The sequence below is a fragment of the Ochotona curzoniae genome, unplaced genomic scaffold (genome assembly GCF_017591425.1).
Source record: "Ochotona curzoniae isolate NIBS_2020 unplaced genomic scaffold, NIBS_Ocur_1.0 scaffold_2453, whole genome shotgun sequence".
Classification (NCBI taxonomy): Eukaryota; Metazoa; Chordata; class Mammalia; order Lagomorpha; family Ochotonidae; genus Ochotona; species Ochotona curzoniae.
The window spans coordinates 18,524,621-18,546,874 of NW_024467094.1; the positions used below are offsets into that span (position 1 = coordinate 18,524,621).

At 52.1% G+C, this 22,254-nt stretch overlaps 1 protein-coding gene across 1 annotated transcript in view; it reads left to right on the forward strand.

Annotated features, from left to right (window-relative positions):
* Nucleotides 1-5,163, forward strand: part of HEATR6 (HEAT repeat containing 6) — a 33,087-nt gene extending 27,924 nt beyond the window's left edge. The window contains exons 17-20 of the mRNA XM_041000455.1: nucleotides 152-276; nucleotides 1,188-1,284; nucleotides 1,994-2,198; nucleotides 3,941-5,163. Coding sequence (XP_040856389.1) covers nucleotides 152-276; nucleotides 1,188-1,284; nucleotides 1,994-2,198; nucleotides 3,941-4,524 — 1,011 coding nt within the window. The 3' untranslated portion in view covers nucleotides 4,525-5,163. The remainder of the gene's footprint in view (nucleotides 1-151; nucleotides 277-1,187; nucleotides 1,285-1,993; nucleotides 2,199-3,940) is intronic.
* The last annotated feature ends 17,091 nt before the right edge of the window (nucleotides 5,164-22,254 follow it).

A 22,254-nucleotide genomic window follows, 5' to 3' on the forward strand; every position in this document is an offset into this window, starting at 1 on the left:
GGTGTACTGGCTGAGTAAATGAATTTTCATTTCCAAATTGGAATTTGTTGTCGAGGCTTCTAACCCGTATCTGAAAGTAAAATTGTGAATTTCAAAGGTGGTAGGGCGAGCCCCTGAAGTAACATGGTGTTTGGTTTTGCTTATCTTATAGGATGTCATCTTTGTTGCAGACACAGCAAACGCCATCCTGATGTCACTCCAAGACAAATCTGTGAATGTCCGAGCCAAAGCAGCCTGGTCCCTGGCCAACCTGACAGACACTCTGATCGTCAACCTGTAGGTGACTCGGCTCGGCCCTCGCGGGGGACCCCGGGGCCGGCGGACGGGGAACATACCTCGGAGGCCTGCGGTCACGGAATTAGCAGTGATCTTCCTGCATTTTGCAGAAAGTCTTTCTGCTTTGTTTTGGTTTAAAGTTCTTCAAGTAACAGGATCAATAAGCTACTAATTACACGTACATGTATACATAGAAGGAATAGATCTGAAGATGTGTATGTAGAAAAATCCTGTGTGCTGGGAGCAGTGAGATCACATTCTAGAAAACGTAAAGGTGGAAGTCCTAAACCTCGGGAACAGTTGCCCTCCCTTTGAATGTGTCCCTGTGTTTGCGAAGCACAGTGTTCACAGGTTAAACCAAGGTTGAAATAGTGCAGAGCAGTGTCCAAGGGGAGGCCCTTCTCTGCCCTTCCTCCGATTGCTTAGCTTCCTCCCCAGAGGTCACTGTGACTCGGACACAACAGTCCTGCTTTTTGTCACTTCTAGAAGTGACATGTATGAGTGGCATGTGTAGATATTCTCTAATTATTTGTTGTAAATCCTGATTATTACACGGTCATCAGTGTGCAGTTAGAATTTAACACTGCCCTGATACTACACATGTAGGCATTAAGTTTGTAGACATTTATGTACAATGAGCATCGCTTCTCGGCCTTTTGGCTAAGATCAAGTGTATGTACAGTGAGCACTTTGTTTATGAAATCTGCATTTTGTTCTGGAGTATATTAGATGTGGAACTGCTGAGTCAAAAGATATATCCTGCAAATTCTTACTATAATGTGAACAGATTTGTTACAGTTTTGCTGAAGTCTTTGTAGTTACTCTAAATGAATATATTTTCTTATTATTTATTTCATACGTCTGTATTTAAGTGGGTTTTACCTTTCCATGTGTTTTGCCCACTGGAACAGGGAAACATCAGATCCGAGTTTTCAGGAAGAGTTCTCCGGCCTCCTGCTCTTGAACATGCTGCGAGCAGCCACTGATGCGTGCAAGGACAGGGACAAGGTAGAGCCCCGCCAGGCGCGTCGTCCTCAGTGACACTGGTGTGCCGTCGCCAGCCCCGTCGTCCTTGGTGATGCTGTAGAACGCGGTGGAGGCTCAGCTGGGCGTGTAGTGTGCTCTGGCACTCTGGCCTGTCCTCAGGAGAATGACAGGATGCTGAGAGTAGAGCATTTCGCAGCTCATAGGAAAGGCAAGAAGTAGAATTGGCAGGTCAGAAAAATGAGCCGTCCCTGGCTTTAACAATCTGATCCTTACTACACTAACACAAGTACAAAGCCTCAGGCAGACATTGTGGTGCAGTGGGCTAAGTTACCACTTGGGGTACCTGTGTCCCATAGCGGAGTGCCAGTTTGAGTCTCAGTTATCCAGTGTATGATGGCCTAAGTACCCAGGCCCCTGCCACCCGTGTGAGAGACCTGGGTGGAGTCCCTGGCCCTGGCTATTGCAGCCATTTGGGGAATAAACCAGTGGATAGAAGACTTCTTTGTGTGTCTTCTCACTCTGTCACTGCCATTCAAATAAATAATCTTAGAAAGTCGTCATGGAGAGGAGCATTGTGGAGCTTCAGGTCTCCGATGGCGCAGACACACCTTGCAGTTCAAAGACCCGACGTGTATAGCAGGTCATGTGCTCTAAGGAATCCAAAGCTGACGCTGTGCTTTTTGAAATAGTTCTTTGGCAAAAGACATTACTGAGGTGTTTGTTTTTCTAGGTTAAAAGCAGCGCAGTCCGTGCCCTTGGAAATCTGCTTTATTTTCTGCAACCTTGTCATATAGAACAACCTAGGTTTGCTGAAATCATTGAGGAATCTATCCAGACCCTGATTTCCACCATTCTGATTGAGGCTGCCATGAAAGTCCGATGGAATGCCTGCTATGCGATGGGAAATATGTTCAAAAATCCCACCCTCCCACTCGGTAAGAAATCTCTCTATGAAAGTCTCTTTGGACAGCTTATGCCAACCCATATTGCTGTGAAAGATACTTGTCATAGCACTAGAAAAAAACTTACTGAAAACCCAAGTTTAGGGGAATGGTGAAATGAATTGTTGTGTGTATTTTAGTGGATATCATTAACAGGGATGGTGTTTGACAAATGTTTGAGTCGCCACTCGGGACACCTGCATCTCGTCTTGTAGTGCTTGGTGCAAGTTCTAGCTGCGCTGCTTCCGATCGATCCAGCCTGCAGCCGCACGTCCTGGGAGGTGGGAGGTGCTAGCCCAGGTGCTGGGGTGCCTGCCACCCGCCTGAGACCCACGCTGAGTTCCAGGCTCCTGGTTTCATTTTGGCCCAGACCCGGCTGTTGTGGGAAGTTGAAGAGTGCATCAGCAGGTGGAAGATCTTTCCATCAGTCTCTGAGATTCAAAATAAGTTAAATAAAGCAAAATACAAAATATTGTAAAAGGAAAGAAGTAAAATCATATATTTAGATAATTTGGAAAGGTAGCCCTCATGCTAAGCAAGCTGAGGCGGGATATTAAGTCCTTTCTGCAGAATAATCTCAGGAGATGGGCAGAAAACAGACAGAAAGGAAGTTGGCTTAATTATAAACAGTGGTTCTCTCTGGATGGAGTGGTAAGTGGGATGTTTCTCCTGCTTTCATTTTCTATAACTAGCATATATTGTTGTGATAATCAAAAATAAATCAAGGAAAACCTGAATGGAAAAGGAGGATGCAGATTGGCAGTCCCACATGAGCACTCGGTCCATCGTGGATGCTGGTGTAAGGAGAGCCTCTGGCCAGCTGCAGCACTGCTGTGTCTTTGATGTAGCTGCTCAGGTGTGGGAATCAGAGCCTCCTGAACACAGTCAATGTGCATGCTGGCATTGATCTTGTCTGTCCCCTGACAACGTTGGAAACCTAAGGGCTCATTTCTAGGGAGGAAAAGACCTGGAGCGTCAAGTATGGGGATTGGGCTCTGTGCCCAGCATGTCTAGGCAGGGCATGCAGCTTCAATGCTTCCCCCTCTGAGGAGGCAGCTGTCAGTACCACAAAGCAAAAAAGAGCCAGGAAACTGAGGACCCTGATGAGGCAGCGTGAGGACCTCGCGGAGTGGCCCTGGGGAAGTGCGTTATCCCCCACGGAGCGGAAAGGCCTGGGAGAGCTGGAGGAGCTGCACTGGGCAGTGGTAGCCTGGTGAGGAACAAAGCAGGAATGATGATGAGACAGCGAGCTGGGCATCTCATTCCTGAAGTGAGGACTCTTCTCTTTCATTGCAGTACAATGCATGACTTGCTTGGTCCACAGTAACGTGTGGATGTTCATCTGGGTGAGGATATAATTTTGAGAGCATGAGCAGCTCTGCTCCGTACGCTTGCGCAGGTTACACACCGTTCAGAGATGCCCTTCTGAAAGAATAGCTGGGGCTGCAGTGCAATCTGTGCCCTAGGGCAGAGCCTTCCAGGGAAGAAGGCTTTTTCTGGGTGGTCGAAGGTCCTTGTTGGGTGGCAGGGACCCCAGCACCCAGTAGCCGGCCTAGAGAGAGGGGAGATTTGGACATTGCTCCTCAGCCGCTTACGCAGGATCCCACACTTCCTTACAGGAGGATTGCATGAATGAAATGAGCAATTAGGGTGACTGTCTCGAGCACTGGAGTAGCTGCTTCCGTCTACCTCTCCTCTAAGCTCCCATTGTGTTCCTGACTGTGGGTTCTTCCTAGGGACAGCCCCCTGGACCGCCCAAGCCTACAACGCCCTGACATCTGTCGTTACGTCATGCAAGAACTTCAAAGTGCGCATTAGGTCCGCCACCGCCCTCTCCATCCCGAGTGAAAGAGCGCGCTACGGCTCTGTGGACCAGTATGTTCGCATCTGGAGCGCGTTGGTCACTGCCCTGCAGAAGAGCGAGGACACCACAGACTTCCTAGAGTTCAAGTACTGCGCCAGCCTGCGGACCCAAATCTGCCAGGCACTCATCCACCTCTTAAGCTTGGCCAGGGCCCCGGACCTGCCCTGCATCAAAGACACTCTTGACCTGAATGGAGATATGATCCAATCCTTTATCCTGCAGTTTTTGAAATCAGGAGCTCAGGGGGATGACACAGGAGCAGCTCCCAGCCCACAGGAGAGAGACCAGATGCTCCAAATGGCCCTGAGGCACATAGGCAGTATCCAGGCTGGGGCTGCAGACCCATCCCAGAGGGCTGTCGTGGGCTTCTTAGAAGATACCCTGAGTATTTACCTAGACTCGTCTAGATCCCAGGAAACTTTCCTAGAGTTCCAAACCAGTGAATTCTCACCGTAACTCCTGGAGTCAGTGTGGTAATTGGAAGACCCAAGCCTGGACGTGAGATGTGGGGTTGGATCTGGGGGACAGAAACAATCCACATGCTATTAGAAGGCATTCCAACCTGTTTCAATGTGTCACAGACAGCTCATCCACTAAAGAGTGGGTCCACGGCCTTGGCCATGGCAAGGGTTGCTGAATCTCCAAGAAATTAAGGCGTCAGGATTCAATGTGGGCTGGCAGACTAGGAGCTAGTGAGAGCTGTTTAGTCTAAACATTGTTTATTATGTCTTCAGAAATTATTTTTTCTATTATAATAAACCGAGCAAGTGTGCCACATCTCCTGTGTTTTACTCAGCAGGTCCTGGGTGCTGGTGCTGCTGCGTCAGCCACAAGGATGCCGTGACAGGTGCTCTTTGCCGGGGCCTGGCTGCTGCCCTGAGGCCCCGCGTTGGTCTCCCAGCGCCCTGCAGGGAAATGTGGCTGCACACATCAAACTCTTGGTTGTCTTGTCACCTTCTAATTTTGTGCCTTGACAGAAGGATTATTTGTTTCATTAGGATGGCTACAAAAATAAAAGAGGTCTTTAAATTACATTTTAATAACCAGCCAAGTAGTTATGAAAGTAATTTCTCACTGAATAATTCTTCACATTTAGATTTCGCGAGTTTTTAAATTGATTTCCGTCGGGAATGTAGGGCTGTGAGAATGAATTGACATTTTTGCACCTACAGCTGGTACGGGTGTACGAAAAGGATGGGTTGGGTGATGTGTTTGTTATTATTCAGTGTAAAATATGTACTTAAGGGTATGTGTCTCCCGCTTTTCTCCTTTGCCCCTTGGTTGCTCCTCCTCCATTATTGGTTGTTTAGAAACTAGACAGCGATGGAAGCCGAGTGCCGCACTGGAGCACGTGCTAGCTTTCTGTTGGCAGGATCCCAATCTCCAGAGAGCCTAGAGACACGGTGGAAGCACCCATGCAGAGCCTGCTTCATGCTTCCTTCTCGGAGGTGATGGCTGTCAGAGGGCCCAGGCAACCACCAAACCTGTCCCGCTCTTATGCTTGAGTCGTCTTGAGTCACAGCCGCTTTCACAGTTCTCAGCTCTCAGCACGCTTGCATGTGTGTTGAACCCGCAAGATGGCGTGTGCAGGTCATTGGCTCTGGTCCCTCGGGCGTCCCGTGCTAGCCTTCTAGTAAGGTATCTGTGAAACGATTTGTGCTGGTTTCATTGGTAGATTCACTCTTACTCTTTGCTTATTTGCAACAACATCTCATTCCTTCCTTTTTGAACCTTTAGCTTCTGTAAATGTGTCTAGGCGCCAGTAGAAACATTGGTGTTCATATTACAGGAGAGACCAAGGTTTAAGCACTTGGGCCGGGAGGAACCAACGAGTGTGGGGACCAGGTTTCCGCCTCGATGGGACAAGCAGCAGAGAGCAGGAATCCATCTCAGAGCACAGACACCAGGCCCGTGGAAGTCAGTGTGCTGGAAGCCAGGCTAGTTCAGAATGCCAAATTCTAAACTTTCTTTTCATATTTAAAGGAGAACTTTGGGGGAAGAATTCCCTGGATATAGTAGGACACAAGGAAAGATGGGCCTTGCACATGTTAAGCAAAAGAAAGCTGCAGTAGCTATGATAGTATCAGACGAAAGAGACTTCGGAGAAAGACCTGCCAGGGATAGCAAGGCACCTTACATAATAACAGCTGATTTGCACAAAGGACAAGGCACTCTTCCGTACCTATACTCAGCAACTGGACTTCAAAACCTCTTAGCACTGAAAGGAGAAATGACTCATCAATGCTCCGTCCCCGGTGACTGATAGAACAGATACAGAGATTCTGGGTCGTAAACTTAAACTCAGAAGAGCTGGTGCCACAGGAAGGATGACCTCTGGCTGCAATGAAGTAAAACCAGGGACCCTTAACTGGAAAACCACTGGATACTTGGGAACCAAGCAGCCTGCTTGTAAGTGATCAAAATTTCAAAGGAATGAGATCACTAGAAATTTAAAAATGCATAGTTGTAAGTAAAGCAGGACTTAGAAGTCTCAAACAGTTCATGTTTGTATTAGCAAAGAAAAGCTCGGGCCCCATGTCATAGCTCAGTGGCTAAAGCCTTGCTTTGCACACTCTGGGATCCCGTACAGGTGCCAGTTTGTGTCCATTTTCTAAACAGTTCCTTACTGGTGTCCTAGGTGGCCCAGAGCCTTGGGACGCTGCACCCACGTGGGAGACCCAGAAGAAGCCCCTGGCTCCTGGTTTGGATCAGCTCAGCTCAAGCTGTTGCAGCCCTTTGGGGAGTGAGCCAGCAGATGGAAGATCTGTTTCTCCTTTGGAAATCTGCCTTTACAATGAAAAAACATGAAAAGGAAAGGAAATTTCAAATTCATTCCAGCCTCCAATAGAAAAATAAGAGCAAAATCAACAAAAAGGCAAGGAGCTGTAGTGGAATGGAACAAGCCACTCTAAGGGTGCACACCGAGTCCTCTGACACACAGAAATCGGTACTGTGGGAAAGGGGACCAAGGTAACAGAGCCTTGAGGCAAGGTGCACCTTCAGGGAAGCCGAGGAGGTCACAGAGGTGGAATTTACAGAAAATCATTGGGGAACATTCTAAAGTCTGCTAGTGTCTGCACTATTGGACATCCATAGCCAACAGTGTGCCAGGTATCATAGAATAAATTTTTTTTTGCATGACTAGGCTTAATTATAACGGTAATAACTAATAAGTATTGACATTTTTTTTCCCATGAACAGCAAAAAAAAAAAAAAAAATTCTAGCTTTATTCCAAAGCATTTTAAACAGACTCACCCAATCATGTGCAAGAACAGAATATGTAGGTATTTTTATTACTTAAAATTTTCAGTCTTTTTTTGTTTGTTTTGATTCTTTTGGCAAACTCAGAATAAACAGCTAGCAGATAGCCAAGATGTAACAGTAAAGCATGGTGATGTGGGGGAATGGCCAGCAGAGGGAGACAGAGAACACAAGATCACTGGCTTTGGGAGCCTCTCTGGGATGGGTATCAGGTGGCTGCCATTGGAAGAGGGGGTTCTCAAACCAGGCTGATGCAGAAATCCCCTGGAGGATTTTCACCTGTCAGGGAGAAGCTGGGATGTGCCCAAGCTCCCGAGAGCTCTGAAGGCTGTCCCGGTGATTGTCATTAGTGCCCACCTGCAGATTGACTGCTCTGAACTGAGCAGCAGCTGCTGCTCAGCTACCTGTGGGCCCCTGAGAAGCACCCAGGGCACCGGCCACCTCCCTGGGCTCCTGAGGCCCCACGCTCAGTGACGTGAAGCCGCACTGGACGTGGATGCTAACGCATCAGAGCCATGGCAAACTCCGAATGGCTCAGAGAAGCGAGTAGAATGGAAAGCGTGAGAACACTGGAGGTGGAAGCGAGATCAGCAGGGCTGCAGTCTCCTCCGGACACGCCAGAGGCACAGGCTGCAGTCGGATCAGGTACTGGAAGTTTCTAAGGATGTCTTTGGTTGGGGGGGGGCGGGGCAGCTGCACCGTTTCTTTCTCAAGTCATTTGAGATTTTATAAGGGACATGGCTTTCTCATATCATGAAGGGGGCCAATCTGTATTATAGAGCATTTGAAACAACAAGAACCATGTGGAAGTGAAAGTGTTGTCTCCCTGACATAACCACTTGCATCATTTTGGTATCTTTCATTGACGAATCTTTCTTGTAACATGCACGCGTGTGCTGGGGCAGGCACTGTCTGTGTTTGTGCGTGCATGCCAACCCATATGTGTTGTGGGGAACCGAGCTCTTCAGTGTCTTGGACCGTCTGCCTTTTTGCTGCCTGCTCTGAGGAATAGTCATGAACAGCGACTGACTGTGTCTCGGAGACATGGCTCTAACGCCTAAAGAACCCAGCATCTTCGTGCCGATGGCCCAGCCAGCTCAGGGCTGTGGGGCCTTGTTCTCCAGCAGTGGGCTAAGTCCCGGGGAACACCGTCGAGGGTGTTGGACTCGTAGTGTGTGATCTGCGGCAGGCATGGCACTTCCCGACTCTAAGCCCTCAGCCAGCTCACTCCGTGCCACTGAGGGACTCGCAGGCCTTCGATGGCTCCCTACCCTCACATTTCTGCCATGCTGCGTGTGGCTTCCTGGTTTCACTGCGCTCCTTATCGCTGGTCCCCTACTCCTTTCAGTTTGTAGCACAAAGTTTTGCAATTAGACAGGCGCTGGATAGGCCGGGCCTACCCTGGTACTGGGGCCAGCAGTGGGAGCTGCAGCTGATGGTTATTGAGAGCTGATTGCTGGCTTCTAAACAGGCACTTTCTGTTCACGGGCGGGGTGAGGGGCTGTTTGTCGAGTCAGCCCCATTATACTTGCTAACTACAGCTGTCACAGGACGAAGGGGCCCAGAGGCCTGGCAGGGCCCAAGGCACACTGCCTTCCCACTGAGCCACCCCGGGCCTCTCGGAGTGCCTGGGTCTGGCTTTTGGCTCCACTCTGCAACTAAGTTACTTCTTACTTCTACCAGCCCCTCTCTTGTCATTTCTGTCCTTAGTCCTCTGTGATAATGAACTTTGAGTGACCATTGTCAGTGTCAGGCTCTACGCTGGGCGGCCTGTGTCCTCAAATTTGAGTCCTCCCCCAGCTGTGTTGTGAGGCTGTCATTGTAAGCGATGACCCTTGGTTACAGTGGGTGCTGCTGGAGCTGTCTCTGAGACAGTCCCATGCGAGCTGCTGGAGGGGAGGGCAACTGTGACCCCGTGCATGGGAGGGAGGGAGAAGTGGGGTCCCAGGGGGGGATCCACCTGGCGAGCAAGGCGGGGAGGGGTAAATGAGGAGGTACAGTGGAGGTGCTGAGAAGCTCGGAGGCCGCAGGGCTGAGCCAGGAAGTGGTCACAGCTATCCTGAAGGTGCTCTCTGCCTCCTGGAGACCCAGGCAGGAGGCGCTTGGGATCACCCACAGCCATGCTGGCTCCAGGAGGTCCTCTCACTGTCAGCTGCCCCTCCCCGCTCCATCCCCCTCCACCAGTGCTTCCTGGGGCTGACTGTGAGGACATTGTCCCTGCCGGCTGTGTAGGCTGTTTTTCTCCCCTCTGGTTGTGTCTGCCTGCCTGTGCGGCTAGAGGGAGAGCCCAGAGAACTAACAGTTGCCTTTATGGGGACCTTTGCTGCGGAGCACTGTCCTGGGAGGAAGTGATGTTCCAGGCTCAGGCAGCACATCTTCCTGGGTCAGCAGTTGCTGCCCGGCCAGGCCCAGCAAGAGACTGCATTTACCACTTCTCCCTCATTCCTCTCGATGTGATTATAAAAATAAGCCCCACTTTCTGGTGTCATGCCACCTGGGAGGTGGAAAGTGGCCCCGTGCTGATGACAGACAGGTGGGGCAGGGGCCAGGGGAGGCCTGAGCCTGGTCCCCAGGTAGCGCCCTGTCCATGCAGGGCTGCAGCTCCAGCGCTACCAGAATGGGATGAGCAGAGCCGACCACTGCATCTCCCCCCCCCCAGAAAGAGACCCCAGGGTCCAGGAAGGTTCCTGGCCTGAGATGAGGCAAGGAGAGGTAGGAGTTGGGAGCCAGGTGCCATCTTTGTCCCTTAGGTACGTGGGGTGAAGAATGTTCAGTAAACTCATGCAAGTGGCAACTTGTAAGGGAAGCGCCTCTGTTCTCACCACAAGGGATTCCTTGAACGGGGCAGTGTGCTGGGAGCCCCCAGCTCTGGATCTGGCTGTGCAGCTCTGGGTGAAGAACCCCTTCCAGCCTCCCCTGATGGCCGAGCACTGACGGGTGGTGAGGATCTCAAGCCATGTTCTGGGCTCTTCATTTGGATAATTTAAGTAAATCTCAACAAGGCTTTGAGATGCATTATCCCCATTTAAAAAAAAAAAGAAAGAAATATTGGGCCAGCGCCATGACATGGCAGGCCATCGCCTGCAATGCCAGCATCCCTTTCATGTCCCGGCTGCTCCATTTGCCTTTTAGCTCCTTGCTTGTGGCCTGGGAAAGCAGCAGAGGATGACCCAGGTCCTTGGGACCCTGCACCCATGTGGAAAACTGGGAAGAAGCTCCTGGCTCCTAACTTTGGATCAACTCACGTCTGGCCATTGTTGCCATTTGGGGAGTGAAGCAGTAGATAAAAGATCTCTTTTTCTTTCTCTGTAAAATCTGCCTTTCACATAAAAACAAGTCTTTTTAAAAAATATTTCTTTTTGGACCCATTGCGATGGCTTAGTGACTAAATGCTTACTTTGCAAGTGCTGGGATTCCACATGGCATTGGTCTGTGTCCCAGTTGCTCCACTTGCCAAGCAGCTCCCTGCTTGTGGCCTGGGAAAGCAACAGGGGACAGCCCAAAGCTGTGGGACCCAGCACCTGTGTGAGAGGCCTGGAAGAAGCTCCTGGTTCCTGCCTTTGATTTAGCTTAGCTCTGACTTGTTGAGGCCATTTGGGGAGTGAACCAAAGGATGGAAGATCTTTTTGTCTCTCCTTTTCTCTGTAAATCTGCCTTTCCAAATAATATAAATACATTTTTTTTAACTTTAAAAATATATTTATTTCCATTTTATTTGAAAGGCAGAGGAAGAAAAAGATTGAAACAGATCTTTCATCTGCTGGTTCGTTCCCCAAATGTCTGCAACAGCCAGGGCAGGGCCAGGCCTGCACCAGGAGCTAAGACTCAGCCTGGGTCTCCCACGCGGGTGGCAGGGACCCAAGCACCGCAGCGTCACCTGCTGCCTCCAAGGCTGCACATTCACAGGAAACTGGGTTGGGAGCAGAGGAGCTGAGATGCAGATGAGGGGTTGCGCGGGCAGGCCAGGCAAGGACAACCGCTGGGCAAGATGTCTGTGCCTGCTGTTCCCGCTCACCAGGAAGAAATTGGGGTCCCTGGGTCTATGGGCCCACCATTCATCCTCCAGCTAGTGCATGACAGACCCAGGACTGGAGATGATGTGGGTTGGCCTGCAAAACCTGAACTCTTCAGGCTCTCTGCCCCAGGACACTGATATCCTCTCTGTCTCATTGCAAGGGCTGGATCAGACTGGGGCAGGGTGTCCTTCCCAGCAAGTCCTCAGTGGGTATCTCATTAGACAGCTAGGAACACCGAGGCTTACAGAGTTCAGTTGCTTCATGCAGCTCCCTGCACCCTGCACCTTAGCCCTGAAGGCTCGCTCATTCTCATCCACGCAGGACACAGCACAGTCTCAGGACGCTTTGCAGTTAGTACAATCTCCCGCCCAGTGTGTTGGCAAAGGCAAGCTGGCTTCTGCACAGCGGGCACGTGTGAAACACCGTGGGGGCAGGGCCACGGGGAGGGAGCAGGATGTTTCAGGAAGCCCACAGAAGCTTGTAACAGAAAAGAGGCTTCTCCCATTTAACAAGTGTCCATAAAGTGCCCTCTTTCTAGAAGGCCAGAGAACTTCCTGCTCAGGACTAGCCACTGGCCATCTCTCTAAGGAAGACCTGGCAGGGATTATCCTCCTGCCGGCCCTGGCACCCCAGAAGCAGGCCTGCGTGTGGGGCTGCCTTTCCAGGAGGCCACATGTGCCACTGGCCATCCTTAGCCCCACAGCACCCACCACTGTGCAGACACAGGCACTCCATTCTTTCCTGAAATAAGGAGGGCCCTAGCTCATTGGTGTGGGTGCAGGTGCCTCGGCCCATCCCAGCCCAACTACAGCCGGCTGCAAGTTGCTGCTAGTTGGCCCCAAAGGGTTGCCCAACTCCTCAGAGGCTCCTTCAACCCTTCTAATGTCTCCCCTCCTCTAGGCCAGCGTGGGCCCCAGCTGGGAGAGGCCCATGTCTGGGCTCCTCTGGGCACTTCAGGCGCCCCCAGGAAGCCTTCCTTGAGCACCTATGGGACAGGATGTCTGCCAGGCTCAGCCTCAGCTTGTCACAGGAATAAGTGAAAAGATACGTGCCAGGCCCTTGCCCAGAGCTGGGACAGGATAGTGGTCAGCGTAGCAGTCCTGGTCCTTAATGGACACTAGCCACACCACGTGAGGATGCCCCATCTTCCTGGTTCTACCAACTAGCATGGGGACTCCTTGTGTCTTACCCCCTTCCCTGCCTGGCACCTGCTGCTGACTCAGCCGGAGGCCAGGGACTGATCCTGATCACACAGGGATGGGGCTGGAGCCTAAGCCTTGGAGACTCCTCCAGAACCGTTCCCCGCCGCGGCTGCATCGCTGCCTTCAGAGGCAGGAGCCACGCAGGAGGGCTCAAGGTGGAAGGCAGTGTTGGACTCCGACCCTCCCACACAGCTTTTCTGCTCAATTGGGACCTGAGGGAGGCCTGTCGGATGGAGTGCGCTGTTTCCCCTTGGGTCATCCCCCCTGCTCCACCCCAGCTCTCACTCCCCAGGAAACCAAGAACCCGAGAGAGGAAGTGGCCCACTTGGCAGGAAAGGCTCCCTTTCCAGTGCTCCTCTTCTGGGCAGGGTGGGGGCATCCGCAGGAGGATGGGGGCATCCGCAGGGGTCACCTGGGGTCACGTGCTCCCAGGACTCCCTGCGCAGATGGCCAAGCACTGTGGCCAGCAGCATCCCCTCCCCTCCTGCGCTGGGGGTGGGGAGAAGAAAACCCAGTAAGCACAGACACGGTGTCCTTGGCACACCCCTGCCCCCCCAGGCCCAGAGAGTTTATAGGCCATGTTCTTTATAGCTCTTCCAAGACAAGGGCAATTACCTCCCTGAGCTGGGGATTTATGGCCAAAGAAGGGACAAGGGACGTTCCACTGGACTCGGGCCCTTTGAATGGGGGTTTATTTGCATTGTTCCTGGACTGGGACACTGTGCCTTCGGCCTTACTATCCCACCCTGGCCTCCTTTTACTGCCAGCACCTGCTGGCAGCCAGGCCCGTGGCTGCAAAGATGAACCGAGTGAGGCTGAGAGGAGACAATGAGCAGAAACAAGTGGGGAACTGACTACTCCAGGTCCCCAGCAGTGAGCAGGGTCTGCTGCCAAGACTCGGCTCTGAGTGCAGCTGGGCCGTGGTGAGATGACCGCCCCGTCCTGGCTGCCCGTCTCCCCCTGGGGCCAGGGGCATCTGCTCACTCCTTCACTCAGCACCCTCCTCCCTGTGCAGATGTGGGAAAAAGAAAAAATTTAAAAAATCAACTACTGAGTGTCTGGCTGCGATGGACCAAGGGTCCTGAAATGAATAGCACAATGGCCCTGGTCCCAAGGAGCCTAGGACTAGAGGCCAGTGAGATGGCTGGGACAGGGCAGGCCTGGGGAGGACCAGGGCTGTGCAGGAGGGGCCCACCCAGTCCATGCGCAGAAAGCAGTCTGAGAAGACCTCCTGGCGAATGAAAAGGTAGGGAAAGGCTGTTCAGGATGAGGGAATGGAGGTATGGCCGTGCAGGCACATTTAGGAGTGAGCCTGGGACAGGTGACTTACTGTGGTTGACCTGTGTTGATGTAAGTCAGGGAGGGGAAGGAGGCCAGTGGAGCTCACGGCAGCTGTGTGTAGCCCTACAGAGGCCTTAGGGTGAGCCTACACAAGGCAGTGTCCTTGAGTCCGTAGGTGGGCACAGATTTGAAAGGAAGCAAAACTGGGCCTTGCCAGAGGCAGGACCATGGAGACAGGGAGGAGGACAAGGTACCCCAGGGCTGTCGGAAACCCCACAGACAAGTTGCATTCAGAGGTCAGTTGTTGTGGGTGTCATCCACTCACGATTCTTTCATAAGCCATACTTGGCATGGACTTGGCAGAGCCCACTCAGTGCTGCCACGTGGCCCAAGAACTCCACGCCCATGCACACACGAGACAGCTGAACATGTGTCCATGCCCGTGGCTGCTCACGGTGGCGGCTGGCCTAAGCACAAAACTAAAAGTGATACAGTTCCCTGCCTGCTGATGGACGAGGATGCAAAAGGTATGGATTTCTAGTCCATGGAATAACGGTTGGCTCTTTTAAAAAACAAAACAAAAGGCCCAGTGTGATAGGCCCCTGGCTAAATCCTCATCTTGCAACCACCGGGATCCCACATGGGTTGCCTGTTCGTGTCCCGGCTGTTCCACTTCCCATCCAGCTCCCTGCTTGTGGCCTGCGAAAGCAGTGGAGGCTGACCCAAGACCTTGAGACCCTGCACCTGGGAGAACCAGAGGAGGCTCCTTGTTCCTGGCTTCAGATTGGCTCAGCTCTGGTTGTGTGGCTGCTTATGGAGTAAACTAGTGGACAGAAGATCTTTCTGTCTCTCCTTTTGTCTGTGGATCTGCCTTTCCAATAGAAATAATATTTTTGGTTTTTTTATTTTATTTTTTACAATGTTTACATAGATGATCAGGGTGGGAAGGGTTGAGGATCGGGGATTAGTGGCTGAGACCATTATTTACACATTTTTTCTTGTATATGGGGGCGAGGGGGATACAGAGAAACTAAATGTGGACAGCGTGGGTGAGCTCGAAATTGTTATATACTGTCGGTCAGTCACAGACATGGTGAATTCTGCCACATGGAAGGTCCAGTGTAGGCAAACCAGGTGGTAGTTGCTAGGCCCTGGGGTGGGAAGAGGGATTGGAGAATGACGCTGAAGGGGTGGGGAGTTTCTTTATTAGAGTAGTGAAAACACTCTAAAATTGAGATGATGCTTGTATGATTGTGTGATAATACCAAAAGCCATGCATTTACATACTTTATTGTTTATTTTCATTTTGCTTGAAAGGCAAAGACAGGTGGAGAGCGATCTTCCATTGAACTGATTCACCACCCCCCCCCCCAAAATTCCTGTGACAGCTAGGGCTGGGCTAGGTCAAAGCCAAGAGCCCAGAACTCCACCCGGGCCTCCCCCATGGGGAACAAAGCCCCAAGTACTTGAACTGCTTCCTGGGGTGCACCTGCCAGGGTATGCTTAGCAGAAAACTGGAAGCAGGGGCAGAGGAGCCAGGATTCGAACCGGGTACTCCAGAAAGGGTGCAGGTGTTCAAATGGCAACAACAACCATGCCAGGTGCCCACCCCTCACCTCTGAATTGTGTAAGTGGATGAATGGCAAGTTGTGCCTCAGCAAAGCAGAGAGAAAATAGAAAGATAAAAACAAGTGCCTGGGTTGGGATTTTGCCTCAGGTATCAGCTAAATGGATGGCAGATCAGGGTAAGAGGAGTAACTGAGGCTGTGTCTTGATTTATTCAGCCATCCAGCAGAGGCCAGAGTTCTCTCCAAGCTCAGCCACAAGGAGGAAGAGAAAGGACAGACACACCCCCAGGCCTCCCTCCCACTACTGCCACCCCCCTTCCCAATATTACTCTCAAGGTCTCGCTCACAGTGACTGAGCTGGGGCTTGAGCATAGCCTATTGAACTCAAAGTTGATGCCAGCTTCTGGAAGTTTCTAGAAGGTAGAGGCTGAGGCCCTGGCCATAAGAGGGGTCCCAGCAGGGATGGCTGCCTGGGCGAGGCTTGCAGCAGGAACAAGGGGCCAGGATTTGGGCAGGGCGAGTTCATGGATGCCAGGGCTGCTCCAAGGTGTGGCTGCTGGCGGGGCAGGGGCTGGCCATGGAGGGAGCAACACCGAGAGGGTCCTGAACCCGTTTTCTGTCGGTCCTGCCTGGCTCTCAGCTTTGGGGGCACTCTCATCCTTGTGCTGCCTGCCAAGTGCCAGCTGCTCTCCACAAAGCAAGCCCAGGACTGTCAAGAGTGACTTCCAGGCTTGTCAATCAGATCCACAAACTCTGTTAATTCCCATAGATTCCTTCCCAGGTCTCAGTAGGTGACAAAGATCTTGCCCTCCCTGCCAGTCCTTGTCTCCCCAGGGAACTTTGAAAGTGAAGCAGAAATGTGACCGTCTCATATCCCGCCCTCTGGTCACTCCACAATGAGCTGCCACTGCTGGGGCAGATGGGCCAAGTACCTGTGGGGGCACTGCCTCTGCCCACTGACTGGCCTGGGTCTGCCCACTCCCCTCAGGTTGGCTGATGTCCCGTGCGTGGTGGGGACATCACCCATTGCGTGGAGGTGATGACCACTGTCAGTCCACCATGGGGCATGGCCAGGAGAGGAAGCACCAGCACAGGGCCTCCTGCATTTGTGCTTCACACAGTCACCGAGGGACAGTGCATGCTCTGATTGTGGGGGGCTGAGATGTAGGCCAAAATTTTGCCCCCTTCTCAGGGCTTCTAAGTGAGGCCGTTGCTGCTGGTCCAGCATGGGTTAGAACACACAGCCTCCTGCCAGCTGTGTGGCAGGCAGGTACTGAGGAGGTCACTGGCCCCTCTGCTCAGTCTGGCAGCTGGCACTGCACATGCAGAGAAGACCTCGATGGGCACTGAGGAAGTGCAGAGAACAGAGTCTGCCCCCATGCCTCCCAGGCAGAGTACCCACATGGAAAGGACTAGGCACTGGGTGATGTCCAGTGTCTGCTCTGCAGGCCCCCAGTTCCCTGCACTGGCCCTAAAGAGACCCTGCTGCCCTGCATTGTCTAAACATTCACCCCTAGGGATGCCAGCAGCGCAGGCTGAGAGAGCAGGAGGGCAAGGCAGTGTGCAGAGAGCAGGGCCAGACTCTTTTTTTTCTTGTGTTAAATAAAATCCTGGCACAGTGGCCTAGTGGTTAAAATTCTCACTTTGCATGCCCTGGGATCCCATATGGGTGCTGGTTCATGTCCCAGCTACTCTAATTCCCATGCAGCTCCCTGCTTATGGCCTGGGAAAGCGGGAGAGGGTCTTTCTCAAAGCCTCAGGACCCTGCACCTGTATGAGGGACCTGGAAAACGCTTCTGGCTCCTGGCTTCAGATTGGCTCCGCTCCAGCCATTGTGGCCACTTGGGGAGTGAATCAGCTGACAGAAGATCTTTGTCTCTTCCCTTTCTATAATCTGATCTTCCAATAAAAAAATAAATATTTAAAAATATATATTAAAAATTTTTTTAATTTATTGTGGCCCTGGTGTGGTAGCCTAGTGGCTAAAATCCTCTGCTTACACGTGCCAGGATCCCATATGGGCACCTGTACTAATCCTGTGGTCCCGCTTCCTGTCCTGCTCCCTGCCTGTGGCCTGGGAAAACAGTAGAGGATGATCCAAAGCCTTAGGACCCTGTATCCGCATGGGAGGCCAGGAAGAGGTTCCTGGCTCCTTGTTTCGGATCAGCTCAGTTCCTGCCATTGAGGCCACTTGGGGAGTCAATCATCAGATGGAAGATCTTCCTCTCTGTCTCTGCTCCTCTCGGTGTATCTGTCTTTCGAATTAAAATAAACAAATCTTTTTTTAATGAAGTAATTTTTTTTTATTATTGTGTGAAAGTCAAAGTTGGGAGAGATCTTCCATCCGCTGGTCGTTGGTTCACTCCCCAAGTGCCTGCAGAAGACAGAGGTAGACTGGGCCAAAGCCAGGAGCCTTTTCTGGGTCTTTCATATGGATGCAGGGGCCCAAGCATTTGGGTCATCCTCCATTACTTTCCCAGGTCCATAGCAGGACTCTGAACGGGAAATGAAACATCTTAAACCGGAACCTTCCCCCTAGGCATGCCAGCACTGCAGGCTTAGCCTGTTACACCACACTGCTGGCTCCAGGATTCGGTTGTAACTGGGTAACAGGCCTGTCTCCCTCGCCACCTCCGCATCCACACCTGTAAGTCTCACAGAAAAAGCACAGGTAGAATTTAAGCGTGTCTAGCTATGCCAGGCCTGGCATGGGCCACATGTGTGGCAAATGGCAACTCCCTTCTCTGCTCACAGGGCTATTGTGGGGACCAAAGAGCTAAGCCTCCCTGCCACCTCCCTTTTCCTGTCCCTGCCACCCTCCGTCCTTGTTGCCAATAACTGACACTTCACTCACCTGCCTGGTGTATGGTCCCTCCCCCACTGGGACATCTGAGTCCAGGAGGCAGGGCGTGCATGTCCAGATGGTTCTCGAACATTGACCATTTTGTGGAATGACACACTGGCAGGGCTTTGTATCGCATGCCATGGCATCCTTGGGGATACCAAAGGCTTTCCGAGAAGCAGCAGCAAAGCACGGGCGCTGAGCGGCTCCCAGCTCCTGGTGCATGTGGCCCCTGTGCCCGCAGGTGCACCTGCTTCCCTGCGCCTTCTCTAAAGCCTGGGATGTCAGGGGCTCAGAGCTCTCTTCCTCTTCCCGGCAGGCCACAGACGCTGGGATTTCTTCTTCCCACAGCAGGTCTCGAAACTAACCTTCCCCTATCTTTCTGTCTTGGGCCTGGCCCTAAAGAGATCCCTCCTGCCCTGAATTGTCTGACAGGACATGATCAGCCCGCTACGCGCACACAGAGGCCAAGCCGAGTGGGAGCAGATAGGTTTTGCTGGATTTCCTGACACTGTCTCTTGGCATTCTTCCTACACAAGTGCCTGGGTCTTGGTGCCCGTATGTGCAATGAGGTCCTCCCTAAGACCCAGAAGGGCAGGACTGGGAGGGTTCCAGAGGGTTAAGCACTAGCAGCTTCTAGAGGGCAGAGGGCACGGAAGCCCCGCCCCCCTCCTACCCACCTCACCCCACACCTCTCTTCACTGCTTTGCAGCATCCTCGACAAAAAGCCAGGACAGGGCTCCTCTGCGTCCTGGGCGCCACCCCAAGGAGGGGGTCTCAGGAGCCCTGCTTTCTCCCCGGGAGGTTAGATGCACAGGTGAAGCTGCCTGGGTCCCACAGCTGGCACCCGCGGGATCTTGTGCTCACTCAGGGCAGAGTCAGAACTGAGTAGGATTGGAGGGCATGCAGCTGGTGGTGGGCGTGGCAGGGCAGCCTGAGTGAGGAGGAGAGTCTGAGTTGGGGCTGAAGTTGGTTTTTGTTTTCCTATAGCATCTCAAAACCTTCCTACTCAGCTACCAAAAACAAAGCAACAAAACAAAAAACCATTTTACGCCTGGGAAAGTGGCAGAAGATGGCCAAAGTGCTTAGGCTCCTGTGCCCATGTGGGAGACTTGAATGGAGCAATTGGCTCGGGCCTGGCCCAGTCCTGGCCTCTGAGACCATCTAGGGCACGGACCCACGGAACAGTGACTGCCTGATCTCTCTCCTTCGTCCCTCCCCTTCTCTCCCTCCTCTTACTCCTTCCTCTCCCTCCCTATAATTCTGACTTTCAAATATTTTTTTTTATATAAAATGCTGTAGTAACAGGAAATTTTCCAGAAAATATTGATAGATCCCTTTATACGAAAGGGTAAGCTGTTTCTTTCACTTATGAAAGGCAAAAAACCAGAGCTCTCCCATCTGCTGGTTCACTCCCCAAATGCCTGCAGCATCTGGGTCTGGGCTGGGCAGAAGCCAGGAGCCTGGAACTTGGTCTGAGTCTCCCCCATTGGGGTGGCAGGGTCCCGGATGCATGTTAGCAGGGGACTCGGACACAGGCTTCCCGAGCAGCTGCCCTGCACTGTGCCTACTGTCTGTGTGTAAACGCTGAAATGGGAATGCGCGTGGGTCTCACGCTAGGAACTCTCACTACCGGGTTTTTGGGAAGTAACCGGTCAGATCTACACCAGCAGAGGCTGCTGAAGCTGCTGGGGTAACTTCCCCAAGCCTGCAGAGTCTGAGCTCTTCCTAGCAACAACCACACCCTGCACGCATGCGTAGAACATGGACTATCTCCTGGGTTCCGATCTGAGGACCTCCGCGTGCCATCCTTGTGAAAACTGTCAGACGATAGGCTTTCCAAAAGACTGAAAGAGCCTCTCCCTTCTGGAATCCCTGTAAGGAAATGTAGAGGGAAGATGCGCAATGATGCTCGTTACGGACCATGATGTACAGACGGGGGACAAATCCGCAGTCAAGGAAGCACTGACTGTCCAACAGGTGGGCGTAATCAAACTCATCAGGGAACTTCTGCTAATCACCCCACAGCCGTGCAGGGTCATCTTTATAAAAAGAGTTTCCAGCAATGCGGAACATTTGTACTCTAACACTAAGGAAATTCAAATGGCTACCATGATGAAATTCAAACTGCATACTAGCTGCTGCACTGGAACACAGCGAACAGTTCCCCCTTGTGGCGGGGTCCTGACGTCCTGGTGCTGGGACAAAGACTTTTCTTCCCATTCTATCCCGGTTGTTATCTTGTTTTCTTTTATTCTATGTGATGTTCTGCATTTCCAATTTGCATGCAGTAATGCTCATTGTGGAAGAAGAAAAATGCAGGAAGGGCCTGGGGTGCTGCCTGGCATATCTGTGTGGGTGGAGAGCTCCCTAGGGGCAGCTAGGCCGTGGGGAGGTGCCAGGCCCCAGGGCTTCCCAGGTCCCTCTGTTGCCATAGCAGTGAAGGGCCTATCCTCTCACTTGAACGGACATATCTTAAAAGGGTGTGTGGCACAGTGGATTGAGCTCCTGTCTGGGATGCCCACATCCCATGCTGGGAGACCAGGATGGAGTCCCTCTTCTGCTTTCCATCCCGAAGGTGATGATTCAGGTGCATGGGCCAAGTGGGAGGCCCAGATGGAGCTGCTGGCTCCTGGCTGTGGCCAAGCCCTACCCTGGCTCTTGGGGGGATCTTTGGAGGGGGGTCAGTGGATAGAAGATCTCTCTCGCTCTCCCCACAAACCCCCTGTTGCTCTGCCTTTCAAATGCATTAATGAATACTAAAACAGCAAACATGAATGGACAGTAACCACAAAAATACGTTTGATAAAATGAGGCAGTAATTCTCCAATTCTAAACTGGAGATACATCTTGCTTTCTGCCTGAGGATGGATAGGGGCTGTCGGTGGGGAAGTACAGAAGGGACAGACCCACAAGTGGGTCCTTGCCCAGCGACGGGTGCTTTAGAGGGTTGGGACAGACTGGAAGCGATGGACGTGACTCCCCTTAGTGAGTCGTGTTAGGGTAGCTCACATCCCGAGCGCCGGCATGCTCCACACTGCAGCCCCTTGCCCAGCTGGGCTGGATCTCTGGGGCAGGTGTTTCCAGCACAAACAGCTTCCCATCTCTTCAGTGACTCCAAAGTCCTGTTCTCGGTCCAGACGGTGGTGTCGAGTGTTTGCATGCAGTATAGGTAACGTCGTCATCATTTATTTGCAGAACATGTGCTGGGGGTTTGTAAAACCATAAATGTGACGGAGTCGGGCCAGTTCTGAGCCAGAACAGGCCGGACAGGTTGCAGAGCACATAGTGCCAGGAGGTAGCGGAAGCCAGAGAACTCTTCAGGAGCTTACATGCACCGTGCACAAAGCAGGGAGGCCAGGCCCGAAAGGAGGGAGTAACGAGCGGGACCAGAATCCAAGTCCCACAGTGCCAGGCCCATGTTGTATGCCCGCCACACCCGCTGAAGTCGGCTCAGAACAGAAGCTGACGTTTTGTTCTTCCTGTGAGAGCTTTGCTGTAAAGGAGTCTCCAGCAGCAGTAACAGAACCCGGGAGAGGGTGTGAGGGAGCTTCCTGCAAGGGCTTCGCTTTTTCTCTTTGGCTCCTCCCCTCCCTCCCTCCTGCACCCAGCTTAGGGAATCACAGGCCTGTGAACTCCACCGGGAAGGGGCCTGTTCCACTCCTTCAGCCAAGTTTCCAGAAACTTCCATGTCCCGGTGTTGCTGGCCTGGCTGCCTGGTTTGGCGGAGACATGTGACTTGCTGGGTCAGCGGCCCAGCTGGCGGAGAGCGGGGTCAGATGGCAATGCCATGTCTTCATGGGTACTGTTCCTTTCTTTGTTTATTTGTTTCTTTCTTTTGTCTTTCTTTCTTTTTCAAAGCACCAAATACAATTCATTCTAAAATCCCAGCAGTATTTATCAAATTACCTTCCTGTATACTTTCAATCCTCTGCGTCATCCTGCTTTGGCCAAAGCACAACCTCGCTTTGACCTCATTCCGCTTTCTGACCATCTGACCCCACATAATGGAACA